General features: G+C 54.3%; 1 protein-coding gene across 2 annotated transcripts in view; it reads right to left on the bottom strand.

Moving 5' to 3' along the window:
- Positions 1-4,989, bottom strand: part of OPCML (opioid binding protein/cell adhesion molecule like) — a 287,268-nt gene extending 282,279 nt beyond the window's left edge. The window contains exons 1-2 of one of the 2 annotated variants that reach the window (XM_075774463.1): positions 4,862-4,989; positions 4,526-4,716 (exon numbers count right to left, since the gene is read on the bottom strand). In XM_075774463.1, the coding sequence (XP_075630578.1) occupies positions 4,526-4,586 (61 nt within the window). In that variant the 5' untranslated portion in view covers positions 4,587-4,716; positions 4,862-4,989. Of the gene's footprint in view, positions 1-4,525; positions 4,819-4,861 lie in introns of those variants that run through there. The other variant, XM_075774462.1, reaches the window with a different exon arrangement.
- Between the last annotated feature and the right edge of the window lie 9,303 nt (positions 4,990-14,292).

Below are 14,292 nucleotides of genomic sequence, written 5' to 3'. Positions count from 1 at the left end.
TGGGGATGGGAAAAGGACAGGGCTGCAAATCTCAGGCTGACCACAGGGTCATGGAGGATGTTATAGGAAAAAACCCCACAAGTTTTCCTCTATCCCCACCTGACTGCAGCAACAGGACCCTCATGGGTACCCTGCTCCCCCCACGAACGTGCCGGGGTTCGTCTCAGCGCCCCGGCAGCCTCCTTCCCCACTCCTCACCCCACTTTGGTTTCTAACCAAGCCGAGCGGCAAACTTCAAATTGCATATTCAAGTGTAAAATACGAACACAGCTGTTTATGCAGCTTGAAATTCACCATAACCAAATATTCAAGCCTTTGGGGAAGATTTTCAAAGGCACTGGTTAAGGTACCCAGCTCCCATTGGTACCTTTGAAATATTTCTCCTTTTTCAGTTTTTCACAGGGATTCGCACCAGCAAAAGCTCCTCCACCCTAGTCTGCAACTAGTGAATGCACAAAGGAGACGCCGTCAAAGAGAAGCTGCTGGAAAAGCCAAAGCAAGGTTCGCCACTTTGGGGCATCCTGGAAGGCAGCCACCAGAGCCACTGGCCCCAAAACCCGCAGCCCCCCCAAGCAAATTGTTGTGAAAACCTGTGCCGCGGGGATTTGCACAGAGCAAAAGCCGTGTGTGCCCGTTCTGCCATCGCGCTCCCTCCCCACGTCGTTTGGGAACGCGAGCAAGCGCTGCTCCTCCCCAGCAGAAACAAAACATCCTCCAAAAGGCCGACGCCAGCTTTTCCCTGTCCCGGGAGCCAGGGAACAGAGGAATTGACCTCTGACAGGGAAACTACAGCCCAAGCCTCGGGCAGAGGAAGACCAGGCAGTGTTTTTGGGCTGACGCCCGCCGGTGCAGGCTCCCCATGCTGCCAGAACCTCTCCGTTCCCCAGCATCTCTGACCGATGGAGGATTGATGGCTGCAGTGCCTTATCCGCTACTATCCCCAGCCTTTGGGAGAGCACAGAAAATCCCTTTAAGTCCCTCCCGCTCATATTGAAATGACACTAAAGCGGAACTAATGTGTTCCAGGTACTTATTCTTGGGCTTAGTCGCAGGGATCAGCAGCCCTCCACTAGTCCGGCGTCCCCCACCGGAGAGAGGTGACAGCGGGAAAAGCATGCTCCCATGGCAGGGGCTCTGTACAAGGAAGGGACGGAAAGGCGTTTTGAACTCCTGCAATGTCCGCTTCCTAACTTTAGACCAGATTTACAACCACCAAAGCCATGCCGCCGCAATAAGGATGAGGCAGGGGAGGTAAGGAGTTGCACAGGCGGAATCTCCGGCGGGATGCAGAAAGCTGGTCCTGGGTGCAAGGGGTGATGGCAGAGCGCTGGGGGACTCTCCAAGCCCTGCAAGCTTTACCTTGACCGAATGGCCAGGAGCAGTGAAAAACGGGATCGTTCGTCTCACCCTGCACTGCTCCTCTGAAAGGAGCCGCTGCCATGACAAGTCGTTTTGCCAAGCCAGCAAAGGCAGCAATATAAATGCCTGAAGAAGCCGCTGTGCATTGATTTCCGCCACCTGTAGAGCCGTGATGTCGCACCGTAACTGCAGACGAGCCAAACATACTCCCCCTACACCCCAAATTCATCCTCCAGCGCAGCACAGCCCACCCTGATACATCTCAAAACAACAGCACCCGAGATGCCCAGCAGTTCAAAGCGTTTGCCAATAGCCTGACAATTAAATTCCCCACTCCACCTCCCCACCCTGCAGCGCCGGGCTCATTAAAAATCCTCAGCATCCTTCCCATCAGAAAGAGCCTACCTCAGAGAGCAACTGATGTCCAGGAACCCGCCTACCCCAAGGCACCAGATGACAACAGAATTAACCCTTCGAAATTATTTTGGATGGAAACTTGTCTTACAAAGAAATAAAAAGCTGCAGAGTAAGATGCTATCTATGACCAGAGGGGTCAGGGTTTCATTATTGCATTAACCTTTCGTGTCTTTAGATTCCACAAGAGTAAATTGGTAACGAGACGACGTGAGCCCCGATGGGAAAAATGCATCTTTTCTAACAAAAGTAAGAGGCGGGGGGGGGGGGGGGAAGAACAGAGGTGGGAGCGAGAGAAAGAGGAAAAAAACTGGCAAATAAGCTATTACAGCTAATAATAACTTTGCGATGCTATTTTCTGCAGGAGCCTTCAAGTTGTGATGTTTCCCTTCACTCTAATTACACCTTCTAAAAGCAGGTTCCCTTCTCACTTTAACCACCCCGCGCGAAACTCCCGCAGGATTCGGATAAAAACGGAGAGGGAAAGAGTTCGCACTTCACAAACAGCCTCTGCATATCCCAGGGGAGCGTCACCTGCATAAAACACGTGGGATTACGCTTGCAAATAATAAACAGCCCAAAAAGCACTCTGGGAAGGCGCAGGCTCCGAGGATCGGCAGGGACCATTCGACTTCCCTCTGCCCCGGCTGCCATCCAGGGAGACTTTGCCAACCTGACTTGTGTTACAACCCACGGCAGCGAAAGCGCGACTGAAATCGGTGCTGCGGCCAGCTTGGGTAGGAAAACATCCAACCTCTGCAAGCCATGCAAAAAATAAAAAAGGATAGGAGATGCTCAAATCCCGTGCTTCGAGGCAGAAGGTGGTTGGTGTGGGGGCAGGAAGGCAGAGCACCAAGCAGCCAGCCCAGTGCACTGGGATATTTCCTTTCCTCTAATGCGGGCAGCAGGTTTTGGCTGGATGGATTAAAGGCTGAGCCCAGCTGGGCAAAGTCCTGGGCTGGTTTGGCTCAGGGGACATTCAAAGCCGAAGCAGATATTGCTGCTTAATAGAAATAAGAAGGGAAAGCTACGACTGCCTAAGCGCGGATCAAGAAACCTCTCCCAGGTTACCGGGGGCTTAAATGCACGGCCTTTTCCTTCCCTGGCACGCACAGATGTCAGCTAGCCCAGGCCTTGGGCCAAAGAGCCCAGTCCCGAGGAAACTGCAGCAGGGCACCAGCAAACCGCAAATGCTCCATGCCAGGTCTCTGCCAGCTCCTACAGCTTAAGGACACCTTGATGACAGCCCATCAAGTGTCACACGTCCTCCCATTTGAACTGCACGGCTGCCTCGCATCCATTTCTTTGCATTTTTGACCCAGAGGAACCTCATCTAGCAAGAGGGTGGAAGAGCCAACGCTCTGCTCAGCACAGCCTTGGTGAAGCAAGCTGCGCCCACGCCAGGCACACCTGCTCTGCCTTGCTCTAGATAATATTTTCGAGAAAAACCCCCTTGCATCCGGCAAAGGGCTGATGCACATCACATCCCCCTGCATCAGAGCATCAGTGGTACCCGGCCCCGTGTCAGGGGCTCTTGTCCGGGCTGACCGCTCGGGCTGCAGCGTGGCACCGCTCCGCCACGGGACCCCTGGATGCGGACGGTGCCGTGGCACAAGCCTCCAAAAAGCAAGTGCTAGCCCGAGTCCCCTCGTGTTTGTCACAGCTGTGGAATGAGCTGTTTTCCAGCTGTGACACAGCTAACCTCTCCCCCGCCAGCCTCATCCTCTTCCCACACACGCCAGCCCTGCACAGCAAAGCGCTGTAACTAAACCATGGAAAGCTGCTGAAATTATAGCTGTGCCTCGTCCCTGCCCTCCCGAGTCCAACATAATTCTCACTGACAGTCATGAAAAACACACGTTGGGTTAAGATCGGATCTAAGCCTTGACACCCAGTCCCCATCTGCCTGCACAAGGACCGTAATCTTTTCAGCTGCTAAAATTGCACATCATCATTAAAAAAAATGCCGGCGACTTCTTCCCCTCGGCGTGCAGCTCTGCTGTCTGCCCCCATCGCTCCCTCCCCGCGGATGCAGTGCAGGGCTGCGCTCGCTGCCCCGCCGTGACCCACCCGCTGAGCATCAGCACCGAGCCAGCATCGGATCCGAACCCGGCATCTCCCCCCTCATCCTCCCCTGGCAAGCCACAGGGACGAAGCCAACCCACATTTCGGGAGCCACCTGCTCGGCTCGTGGAGGTTGCAGCACCTTCGCCGCAGCCCCCCCTGGGTGCCCGGATCGGGGGGGTCGTTTGCACTTTGCAAAAGGGAGCCGAGGGGCAGGCACCCGAGTTTGCCTGGCAGGAATCAAGGAAGGAGGGATGAGGGGGAGCACGGGGAATAGCGTGAGAGGGAGCACAGAGGAGGTGCCCAACTTTGAAGGGGAGAAAGCTCCGTGACCCCATCATTTACAGCCTGAGGGGACGGACTCTGCCCAGCCGGGGGGCTGCACACACGCCGTGCAAGCCTGGTCACCCCCCCCGCCGCAGGTGCCAGAGCCGCCCGGGTGCGTGTGGCTCGGTGCCCGCCCGGGGGGCCAGCCCTGCCACGGGGGACGGGCACGGCTGTTTGAACCCCGCTTGCTGGAAGCACTTGGCAATTCCCTGCTGCAGAGCAACTCGCTGCCTGCCTGCATGCGTGCGTTCGTGCGCAATGTGCATGAAGTCCGGGTCCCCCCCGTGCGCACACCGCTCAGCTTTCCCACCCTGTGAGCCGATACCCTCCCATCCCCTGGAGAAAAAGCTTTTTGCACTACCTGGGATGAAGAGCAGGGCAGTTGTGGCCGTGAAGACGATCCAGCAGGCAGGATGGTACATCTTGGAGCTGCGGTAGACTAGCGGCTGATTTGCTTGCTGCTTGCTGCTGCCGCCGCTGCTTTCGTCTGCGTTGAATTCTGAGCAGGTTTAAATCCAATGTTTGCAGAGGGAGGGAGACCGAGTTAGCGAGCTAGAGAGAGAGAGAGAGAGAGAGACGGGAGCAGGCAGTCAGTGTCTCTGATTTTTCCTTGCACACGCACGCACACACACACGCACACAACTAGCAGAAGCAGCACCAGGCTCAGTGCGTGCACCGGGGAAAGCAGACCTCCTACCAGGCACCCATTGGTTCGAGATGCTGACTGACACACGCACACTTGCTCTTCTGCGGGTCTCACTCTGCAACCGGGGAGTTAAATGTGGGCATCGACCCCCCTGAGCATCCCTCCCAGCACCGGCTGCCAGCGGTGCTCGGGATAGAGGGAGCAGCCCGGCACAGGGACGGGCACCGTTCCACGCACTCCTCGTGCACCGGGCGCCTGCAAAGGGGCTTGGAAATCTTTTGCCCCCAGGCTGGAGCTGGCCAGTGGGGCAGCCCCAGGTTTTTGCCCCCTTGGCTCATCCTCACCCCTCTGCGGGCTCTGCTCCCCTCCCTGGGAAGCCACCAGCAGCTCTGCCTACTGCCAAGAGAGGCAAACCGGCGAGTAATTCAAGCTTTTTAGCATGAGTGGGTGTTTTTTGCACAAAATCTCTGAAACTGAGAAGCAACCTTCTCTGTGCATCCCAACCTGAGCCATAATTTTTCCCTTCGGCAGGCTCACAGAGCCCCAAAAGGACGCCGAGCCCAGGGTACCTGCTCCCGCAGCCCCCCCAGCCGATACCATCCTGTTCCCACGGAGGCCAAGGAGCATTTCCTCAGGCTCTCTGATGCAATCTTCTCCTTCCAGGCTGCCAGTTTCCCCCCCCCCTTGATCCCTGCCTTCCCGACTCCCCTTGGCACGTTCCCACGTCCCTGCCAAGCCCCGAGCATCCCCAGCACAGGGCACGGGACCCGGCTTTCCGCCTCTCTGCCGGCTGCCCCTGCCACGGTCCTCCCCCCCACCACAGCCACCCCCAGATCAAAGCATTTGCCAGCTAGGGCTTGAGTTTGCTGCATTGCCAAAAAAAAAAAAAAAAAAAAAAAGGTCGCAAAGATAAGTTTCCAAAAGAAATAGCACTTATTTCGACATTTTCTAAACCAAAAAAACGTTTCTCATTTAGCATTCATTGCAGCTTTGTTAGAAATAAATTGTAAGCAATTTTTAATGCTTAAAGACAAACTAAAATGTTTAGTTTTCCCCACTAACTCCCCACTAAAGGTCTCTGTGGTGGGTTGACCCTGGCTGAGGGCCAGGTGCCCACCAGAGCCGCTCTATCACTCCCCTCTTTCATTAGACAGGGGAGAAAAGGTACAATGAAAAAAAAACGTACGGGTCGAGATAAGGACAGGGAGAGATCATTCTCTAATTATCATCACGAGCAAAACAGACCAAACTTAGAGAGGGAATTCATCTTATTTATTACTAAGCAAAACAGAGTAGAGGAATGAGAAATAAAACCAAATCTTAAAACACCTCCCCCCACCCCTCCCATCTTCCCGGGCTCAACTTCACTCCCGGCTTCAACCTCCGCCCCCCCCAGCGGCACAGGGGGACGGGGAATGGGGGTTACGGTCAGTTCCTCACGCGGTGTTTCTGCCGCTTCTTCATCCTCAGGGGGAGGACTCCTCTCATCGTTCCCCCCCTCCAGCGTGGGGTCCCTCTCACGGGAGACAGTCCTTCACGGCCTTCTCCAATGTGAGTCTCCTCCACGGGGTGCAGACCTTCAGGAGCAAACTGCTCTAGTGTGGGTCCCCCACGGGGTCACAAGTCCTGTCAGCAAACCTGCCCTGGCGTGGGCTCCTCTCTCCACGGATCCACAGGTCCTGCCAGGAGCTTGCTCCAGCGTGGGCTTCCCACGGGGCCACAGCCTCCTTCAGGTGTCTCCACCTGCTCCAGCGTGGGGTCCTCCACGGGCTGCAGGAGGAATCTCTACACCCCCTCATCCTCCCTCCATGGGCTGCAGGGGGACAGCCTGCTTCACCATGGTCCTCACCACGGGCTGCAGGGGAATCTCTGCTCCAGTGCCTGGAGCACCTCCTCCCCCTCCTTCTTCACTGACCTTGGTGTCTGCAGATGTTCTTACATCTTCTCACTCCTCTCTCTGGCTGCAAAAGCGCTCTCTAACTGTTTTTCTCTTTCTTAAATATGTTATCACAGAGGCACTGATTGGCTTGGCCTTGGCCAGCGGCGGGTCTGTCTTGGAGCCGGCTGGCATTGGCCCTGTCAGACACAGGGGAAGCTTCTAGCAGCTTCTCACAGAAGCCACCCCTGTAGCCCCCCCGCTACCAAAACCTTGCCACGCAAAACCAACACAGTCTCTTTTTGTGTTCCAGGGCAGCCCAAGCGTACTTTTAGGCCAATACTTTGGACTTCCAGCTATCAGCCCACCACAGCTTTTTGGCACCAGTGGTCACAAACTCCTCCACCTCCCCATCTCCCATCCCAGGGTTTCATCCTGCTCCTTGCCTTAGTCTCTGTGCTCATCTGCCTGGGCATCCTCTCACCATCCCTGGTTCCCCAGGACACATCAGTTCCCCGGAACTCTTCTCCCTCAAGACTTCTTTTTGCATTAAACTCATCATCTCAGAGAGTTTCTGGAAGAGAGACGCTCCACATCAGACGTGCATGATTCCGGGAAGGACGATGCATCCACAAACACCGAGCTGCAAACATTAATTCCCCCAAGCTGCTACAGAGCCGGGGTCGGAGCCCTCCAACTCCTCCTTGCCACCAAACACCTTGCATCCAGACACAGAACCCCAATAATTTCCTCCCCTGCTGTCTTTCTTCCCCAGGTTTCTCCCACCCACTTGTTGCAGCTCGACGCAGACTAATCGCAGAGACGGCAATCGCATCCCCCTCCGTGCGCACACCTCTTATCTCGCATCATTCTCGTACAAAGCGGCGTCAGGAGGAGCAGGAATGGTGGTTTCGGTGCGCAAAGCCGCATCCATCGTTCTCAAGGGGGTACCCTTACCTGGGGAGGGAGGGAGCCAAGCACGGACCGCTGGGACAAACTTTCTCTGCTTTTAGCTGTTAATCTCTTTTCATTTTCTACTCTGCATGAATAAACCACAAGTTTTTAAAAGCTTTTAACTCAACCATATTCCCATATCATGTGCTGAAGGCAGCCCATCTCCCGCATCTTTAGCGGCACACCGAAGGAAACATGCCCAGGGACTTTTTTTCTTTTAATAAGAGTAAAGTTATGTTGTTGATAACAACTTTGACCTCTGAACGAGATAAATCATCGTACTGAGTAAAAAACAAGCAGCCTAGTGTCTCACTCAGCTTGAGACTAGGATGGCAATATTTCTACCATGAACTTCCCTCTAATTGACGCCCAACCAGCTGACGTTAAGCAAATTTATCCTTTGCTTCCCAAGTGTTTTGGGAAACGGGCTGCAAGGAGGCATTTGGGATTTCCCAGGGCCGCAGGACATGTGCCTGTGTTGTATGCAGACAGCCCAGGACAGGGACATCTGTCCCCGGAGGGGACCGTGCTGCTTCGGGATGCAGCTCCCAGCTGGGAAACTGAACCACCCGGCTGCAGCTTGCTCTCCAAAACCCACAGAGCCAGCGCTGAATCCACCCAAGGCGAAAAGAAATATTGTTATCCTCAAGGAACTAAAGGAAATGAACAAAGAAATCATTTCTAATTAACAGAAATGTTTGATGGGCTCCGAACAAACACGTTGCTCTGCTTTCAAAACCTGAGTTGAAAAGCTATATTTGGGCAAATTTCAAAACAACACACTCTTACTGTTTTTTCCTCCCACCACATCTCTCCTGTATGCGCTTTTTTTTTTTCCCCCCCACCTGGCAATGACTATTAACCAAATCCAGCACACGCTTAGCCGCTCTCCTTGCATCTATTTTGGTCAATTAGGCTGGAACCCAAATTACCAAGCGCAGCTCTGAGTATGACCCCGGACCAGACCTTTAGTACCTCGAGGCCTTTGCCTTCCCATCTGCAAAATGGGAATAAATGTGCTTTGGTCAGGCAAACAAATCTCTCAGTGCTCGCTAGCTCTCCAGGACCGAACAGGCCACTGGCCTGTTTCATTTGTTTGATTTCCAAGATGCAAAAAAAAAAAAAAAAAAGAAAAAAGACGTATAAATATGTATTTAGCTGGTGGAGCTTTTCTGGGATATTTGGAGTTGTTTGTTTTTTGATATCAAGCAGAGAATCTAAAATGCATATTTAAATTTGACAGGCAGCACCCGATCTGAGAGGAGACATTATGGTCCGCTGGGCACACTTAAACATGATTTTTGTGCGTATTTTCAGGGTTTTTTTTTTCCCCAAGCTGTCTCAATGCATATTCACATCTGGGACCACTCTAGTCTCTGGAGCAAATAACACTTAAGTTTTCGATAAAGCAGAGATTTCCTCACCCTCTCCTTGCACAGCCGGGGACGGGGGAGCAGAGCATCCCAAAAGCAGGCGGCCGCCCCAGGGACTGGGTCCGCAAGGTAACGCAGCAGGATCAGGGACCTTTCGCCATCCCACGTCCCAGCCCCAGGACTGCGCTGTGACTTCCCATGCGGCACAACTGGCCATCGCTTCCGAGCGATTCCCTACGAGCAAGGGATGGAGGGCGAGGCGGAGCGGCTCAGATGCTCCATCACCACGTCCAGCCACGCATCCCCAGGATCCGGGCATCGAAGCCGGCTGATCCCAGCCCCGGAACGTGACCCAGGCCCCTCGATGGAGCCGAGTCCTGCGTGAGCACAGGACCATGTGCTGCACAGCACCCTGTCTCCGCTGACCACCAAGTCCCGAGGCCACCGGCCTCGTCGCTGCCGCCCACCCGCTCTCCTTCCCAGCCCCACGGATCACCCTTCCCAGCCCAATCCCAGTTCATTTCCAGCTCCTCTCCACCTCTCCGCAGGTTTCCTCCTTCGCGAAGACCCCGCCGCTCCCTCACTGCGTTTCTGCTCTCCTGGGGGGTGCGAGCTGCAGCGGGGGCAAAGCAGGAGCGCTGGGGCGGCGAGGAAAGGACGCAGAAAGCTCTGAGGGTACAGAAACTACCCCAAAAACCTGCCTGCCTGGGGGTTTTCCCCCTCCCGCGCCCTCCTCCCCCGCCGGCAATGCCCAGCACGGCAGAGAGCGGCCCCGAAGCCGCCCCCGCCTCCATCCCTCCCTCCCTCCATCCCTCCCTCCATCCCCCCTTCCTGTCCCCTCCTGCCCCCCCGCCTCTCCCTGTGTGTGTTTGTGTCTCTGCCTGAATGAAAGGCTACCCTTTTCTCCTTGACATCTTGTTAGAATGTGAATACAACATCTATTGATTTGCATTTCATGCAAGGAAAGGAGAAAAAAAAAAGTAGCTTTTTTTTTTAAAAAAAAAAAAAAAAAAAAAGCGCCTCTCTGAACTCAGAGCTCCTACAGGAATAAACAGAAGATGCAGGCAAAAGCAGCCTGAGCTGCCTGCCCCCAGCACCCCGGCAGGACTCTGCTCCCCCAGCTTTAGCCATTCAGCTCAGATCTGTTATTCAAACACCAGCCACCACCGACTCGCTGCACAGGCCATGGAGGCGCAAGGACCTGCCTCATCAGCATCATCTTGCAGACCATAGGAACTTCCCCAATAAATCGTCCCCGGGTACATCAGGCAGATGTATCACCCTCCCCGAGTACTTCTTCATCCCGACAGCCATCACCGAGGGCAAACACGGCGAGTTACCCCAGGGCGGGTGAGCACCACGCGCCCAACCCCATGGCAAAGGCAAACCGAGAACAATTAAGCTGGCCGAGGCGACTAAATTAGCAGCAAAAGCAAAGGGAGAAGCGGGCTGGCGCTCAGGAGGAGATGCAGCAAGCAGAAATGCTCACCTCTTGAAGGTTTGCATTAACCTGCAGGCAAACTCCTTTCGTGCAGGTCCCCAGCCGTGACGCTCCTTTCGCGCACGTCCCCAACCACGGTGACGCAGACAACTGTCCTGCTAGCCCTGCCTGGGGGAGAGCATCCCGCTCCTTAAAACCGGGGCAAGCAAACCTAGCAAGCAGGGATGCCCCGGGGAGAGAAACCCAGTGCCATGGCACAGGCGAGGGGTACCGGCACGAGTACCCTCACCTACCGCAGCAGGGTGCTGGGAGGATTAATTAGTGTTTGTAAAGCACTTTGAAGATAAAGGCGGCCGCGGGAGAGCTCATAACCGAGAGCGAGATGGAGATGGGGACTGGGGAACCCAGTTACGACGGGGTTTCTTATCTGGTGTGCAAGCTGCAGCCATGGCTGTGCGAACGCCAGGCAGGTTCAGATGAAAGGTAGAATGGGAAAATTTCCGCAGCATGAAAAAAAAAAGAAAAATCAAGCGTGTGCTGCTTGGGAAAAATGAGCGAGAGATGAAAAGATGGGATCTAAGTCTCTAAAAGCTGGAGAGACCTGCTATTGATTTTGGCTTGGGAAGAAGGGGCCTGAACAAGAGCTGGTGTGTTGTTAAGTGCACTTATCTCCTCTTGTTAGATGGCAGAACGGGGCCAGATGGACAGGCTACTAATTCCCGTCAAGAATCATTACCAGCCGCACGCTGGATGAGGTACCTCCAAAGACGTGCTACGAGCAGCAGCGAACACAGCAGCACCCTGAGGCCAGGAACCCCACAACATCCCTGGGAACCTTTTCCAATGCTTGAGCACCCTTCCCATAACAAAGCTTTTTCTTACATTTAAAGAGAAATTTTTGTACTTTAAATTATGCCCGTTGCCTCTCGCCCTCTCTGGGCACCCCAGAGAAGAGCCTGGCCCCTGTGCGCACCCACGTGCTCCCATCTCCTGGGAGAAATCCTCGTGGGAAGAGCCAACGATGGAGTTTGCTCCCCTCCTCAGCCGTCAGGAGGATGGGCCCGCTCCAGAGAGCGATGAAACACAAGATACCCTCACACAAATCTTTGATCATAGTAATTATCCGTTGTCGTCGTGTACAAAACATTATCTCCACGCAGACATCAAACTCCTTCTGTACCAACCCCCCCTCTCTGCTCACCCTGCCGCTCCAGGCTCCCCCACCCCATCAGCTCTGCACGCACGCTTGCCAGCGCCGGGGCAGGATTCCCCTCTCCCATCCATGGGTCAAGAAAGGAGACTTTTGTTTGCCTAGCTTTGATCGAAATGACGGAACGTCAGGGAAAGAGCAGGGGGAAAGAAAAGAAAACAGGGCAGAAACGACGCATCCTGATCCATAAGCAGGAGACGGTTCAAGGATAATTCAGGCATCGCTCACTGGCTGTGTGCTTCTGGGTGTTGAGTTTTCTCTTCTTTTTTTTTTTTTTTCTAAAGATTGAGAGAGAAAGAAAACATTTTTTTTAAGGTTTGCTCCCTTTCATTTTTCTCTGAGTTCAGTGGCTTTCCTCGTCAAGCCTCTGTAGCTCAGGTAAGAACAGAGGGCTCCAGATTAAAGAGAAACACGGCAGCAAGCAGAAAGCCGACAAGATAACAGAGAGGACAAAGTCGGGAAAGACAAAGGAGGGAAGTCTGCTTTCTGCAAGATTCCCACTTTTGGCTTTTATGTAGATTACTCCAGAAATGGGAACCAAGCTGCACGTTTCAGACTCTGATCCCAACTCTCTCATCCTGGACGTGGGGATACACAGGACAACGAACTGCGGCAGGAGCCCTCATCTCAGCAGCAGGGCTCAGCATGTCCAGGGCTCTCTCAGATATTTAATATACCCTGGATTTTTATAGATATCTGGGTGGGTGGACAGACAGACAGCACGCTAGACTGACAGCTCTAAATACCTCTCTGCACGAGCGTGGGTAGCAGCTAAGCGTAGTGCCTCCTGCTCGAGCATCGCACGTGCCGGTGAAAAACGCAGCCGTGCAGCTCGCCCCAGCCCTCGGCTCCTCTACCAAGGCGCCCAGCGAGACATGGTTTGGGGAGGAGGACTCGATTTCATCACTCCTGATCTCATCAAGGGCCCACCAGCGGCTTCCTGCAGCATCACCCACCACAGCAAGGCTCCTGCAGCCATCATGAGATGCGGAGCTCTTCACTGGGTGATGAGGTGCCCAACCCCAACACTTCTCTGTGCGACCACAACCAACCTCCAAACTGGGAGGGGATTTGCCCAGAGCCATCCACTCCATTGCAAAGCCAGGCACCCTGCAGACCAAGGACTCAGCAGGGTCCACATGTCCTCTGCAAATGACTCCAGCAATGACATACTCCCTTGGTCCCATCAGGCTCTGCTAGGAAACCTTCTCTGCTGTCTTGTTTATAGATCTATTCTTAGCTCAACTTTGACTCATGGCAGAAACAGCACAGAGCCTTTCATCCCATGACCCCGAAGCACCTTAAAGAATATGAGCTGAGCCTCACAGAGAAGAAATATTGTCCTCGCTGTTAGACAGAGGGGTCAACCAACATATGAGGCCAGGAAGACAGGCAGCAAGCCAGCAAGCAGAGCAGGGAACGGCAAATACGCTTTAGATGCGCACCAGGCAAGAGGCAGCCCAAGGACAGCACGAGCAAGACGACTGCACAAGGTGCATCGGAAATTGGCTGAACCGGGGGGGCTCAAAGGGCTGAGAGCAGCGGCATGAAGCATGGCTGGAGACCCACCACTTGTGCTGCAGCCCAGGGGATGGATGAGGTCGTCCTTCCCCAGGAACCTCCTCTGGGAGCATTCTGGTGGTCCAAGTAGCACCTGTGAACCCACTGCTCTCTGCTTAAGGCACTGGGAGTGTGGGAAATATGGGATCAAGATCCCATTTTCAACCAGGAGCAGCAGAGGGGAGGCTGGGTGGTCCCTTACTCTGTGCAAATAGCCCCCTCCTTGGGATGCCCCCAGGGGAAGGGACCTTCTGGAGGCTGTGAAGAAGCCATCAAACTGCCATGTTCTCACTCTGCTCCTGGATGAAAACCACTTTGTTTCCTTTTTTTTTTGCTTTTGTTTTGCTAAAAATCATGCTGAAACGGTGCTCGCTCGTGTGGCACAGAGGTCCAACTGCAGGGACAGCCCAGCCCCAGGAGAATGACAAGGACACCTGCATTAAAGACAGGAGATGCTCGTCGCCGCGTCGCACCCCTAACTCGGGGAGGGAGAGCAGGTGCCAGGAGAGGGGGCACCGCACCCTCGTGCAGCACAGAAAGTATTTTCCATATGCTGCCTGATCAGTTATACGTTTCTTAAAATGCTATTGCACAGATATTTCAGAGGCATCATGTAGTACCATCTGTTATGTTATATATTGCACCGAGCCCGGCCAATTTTGAGATACTGTAATTTTATCTCCTCCATTTCATATGCGGCACAGGCATTTTGCAAGGCAAGTTGATGGGGAACGGGAATTTGCAGAGGGATGGGGTGCAAGTAAATCAAAAGGCGAGGCCCAAAAATGAGAGGCAATGGCAGCTCCCACCCGTCCCAGATGCCGGAGAGGAGTTTTGGGGCCGGACCCAGACATTTTGGGTCAACCACCTCGCAGCAACGCCTGCATTGCCCAGGGCAGAGCGTGCTGCTCTGTCTCTCCCGCTACATCCCTGCCTCCGGCAGCAACGCCGCGGGGTGGAGTGATGCCTCCGGCATCTCCCAGATGTCCTTTTCCTGCTTCTCCCAGCTTCTCCAGGCAGCACCGTAGTCCCCCCCCATTCCACCGATGAGCCACGCCACGGCACATC

The sequence above is a fragment of the Balearica regulorum genome, chromosome 23 (assembly GCF_011004875.1).
Source record: "Balearica regulorum gibbericeps isolate bBalReg1 chromosome 23, bBalReg1.pri, whole genome shotgun sequence".
Taxonomy (NCBI): domain Eukaryota; kingdom Metazoa; phylum Chordata; class Aves; order Gruiformes; family Gruidae; genus Balearica; species Balearica regulorum.
This window is presented reverse-complemented; position numbering and strand designations above follow the sequence as displayed.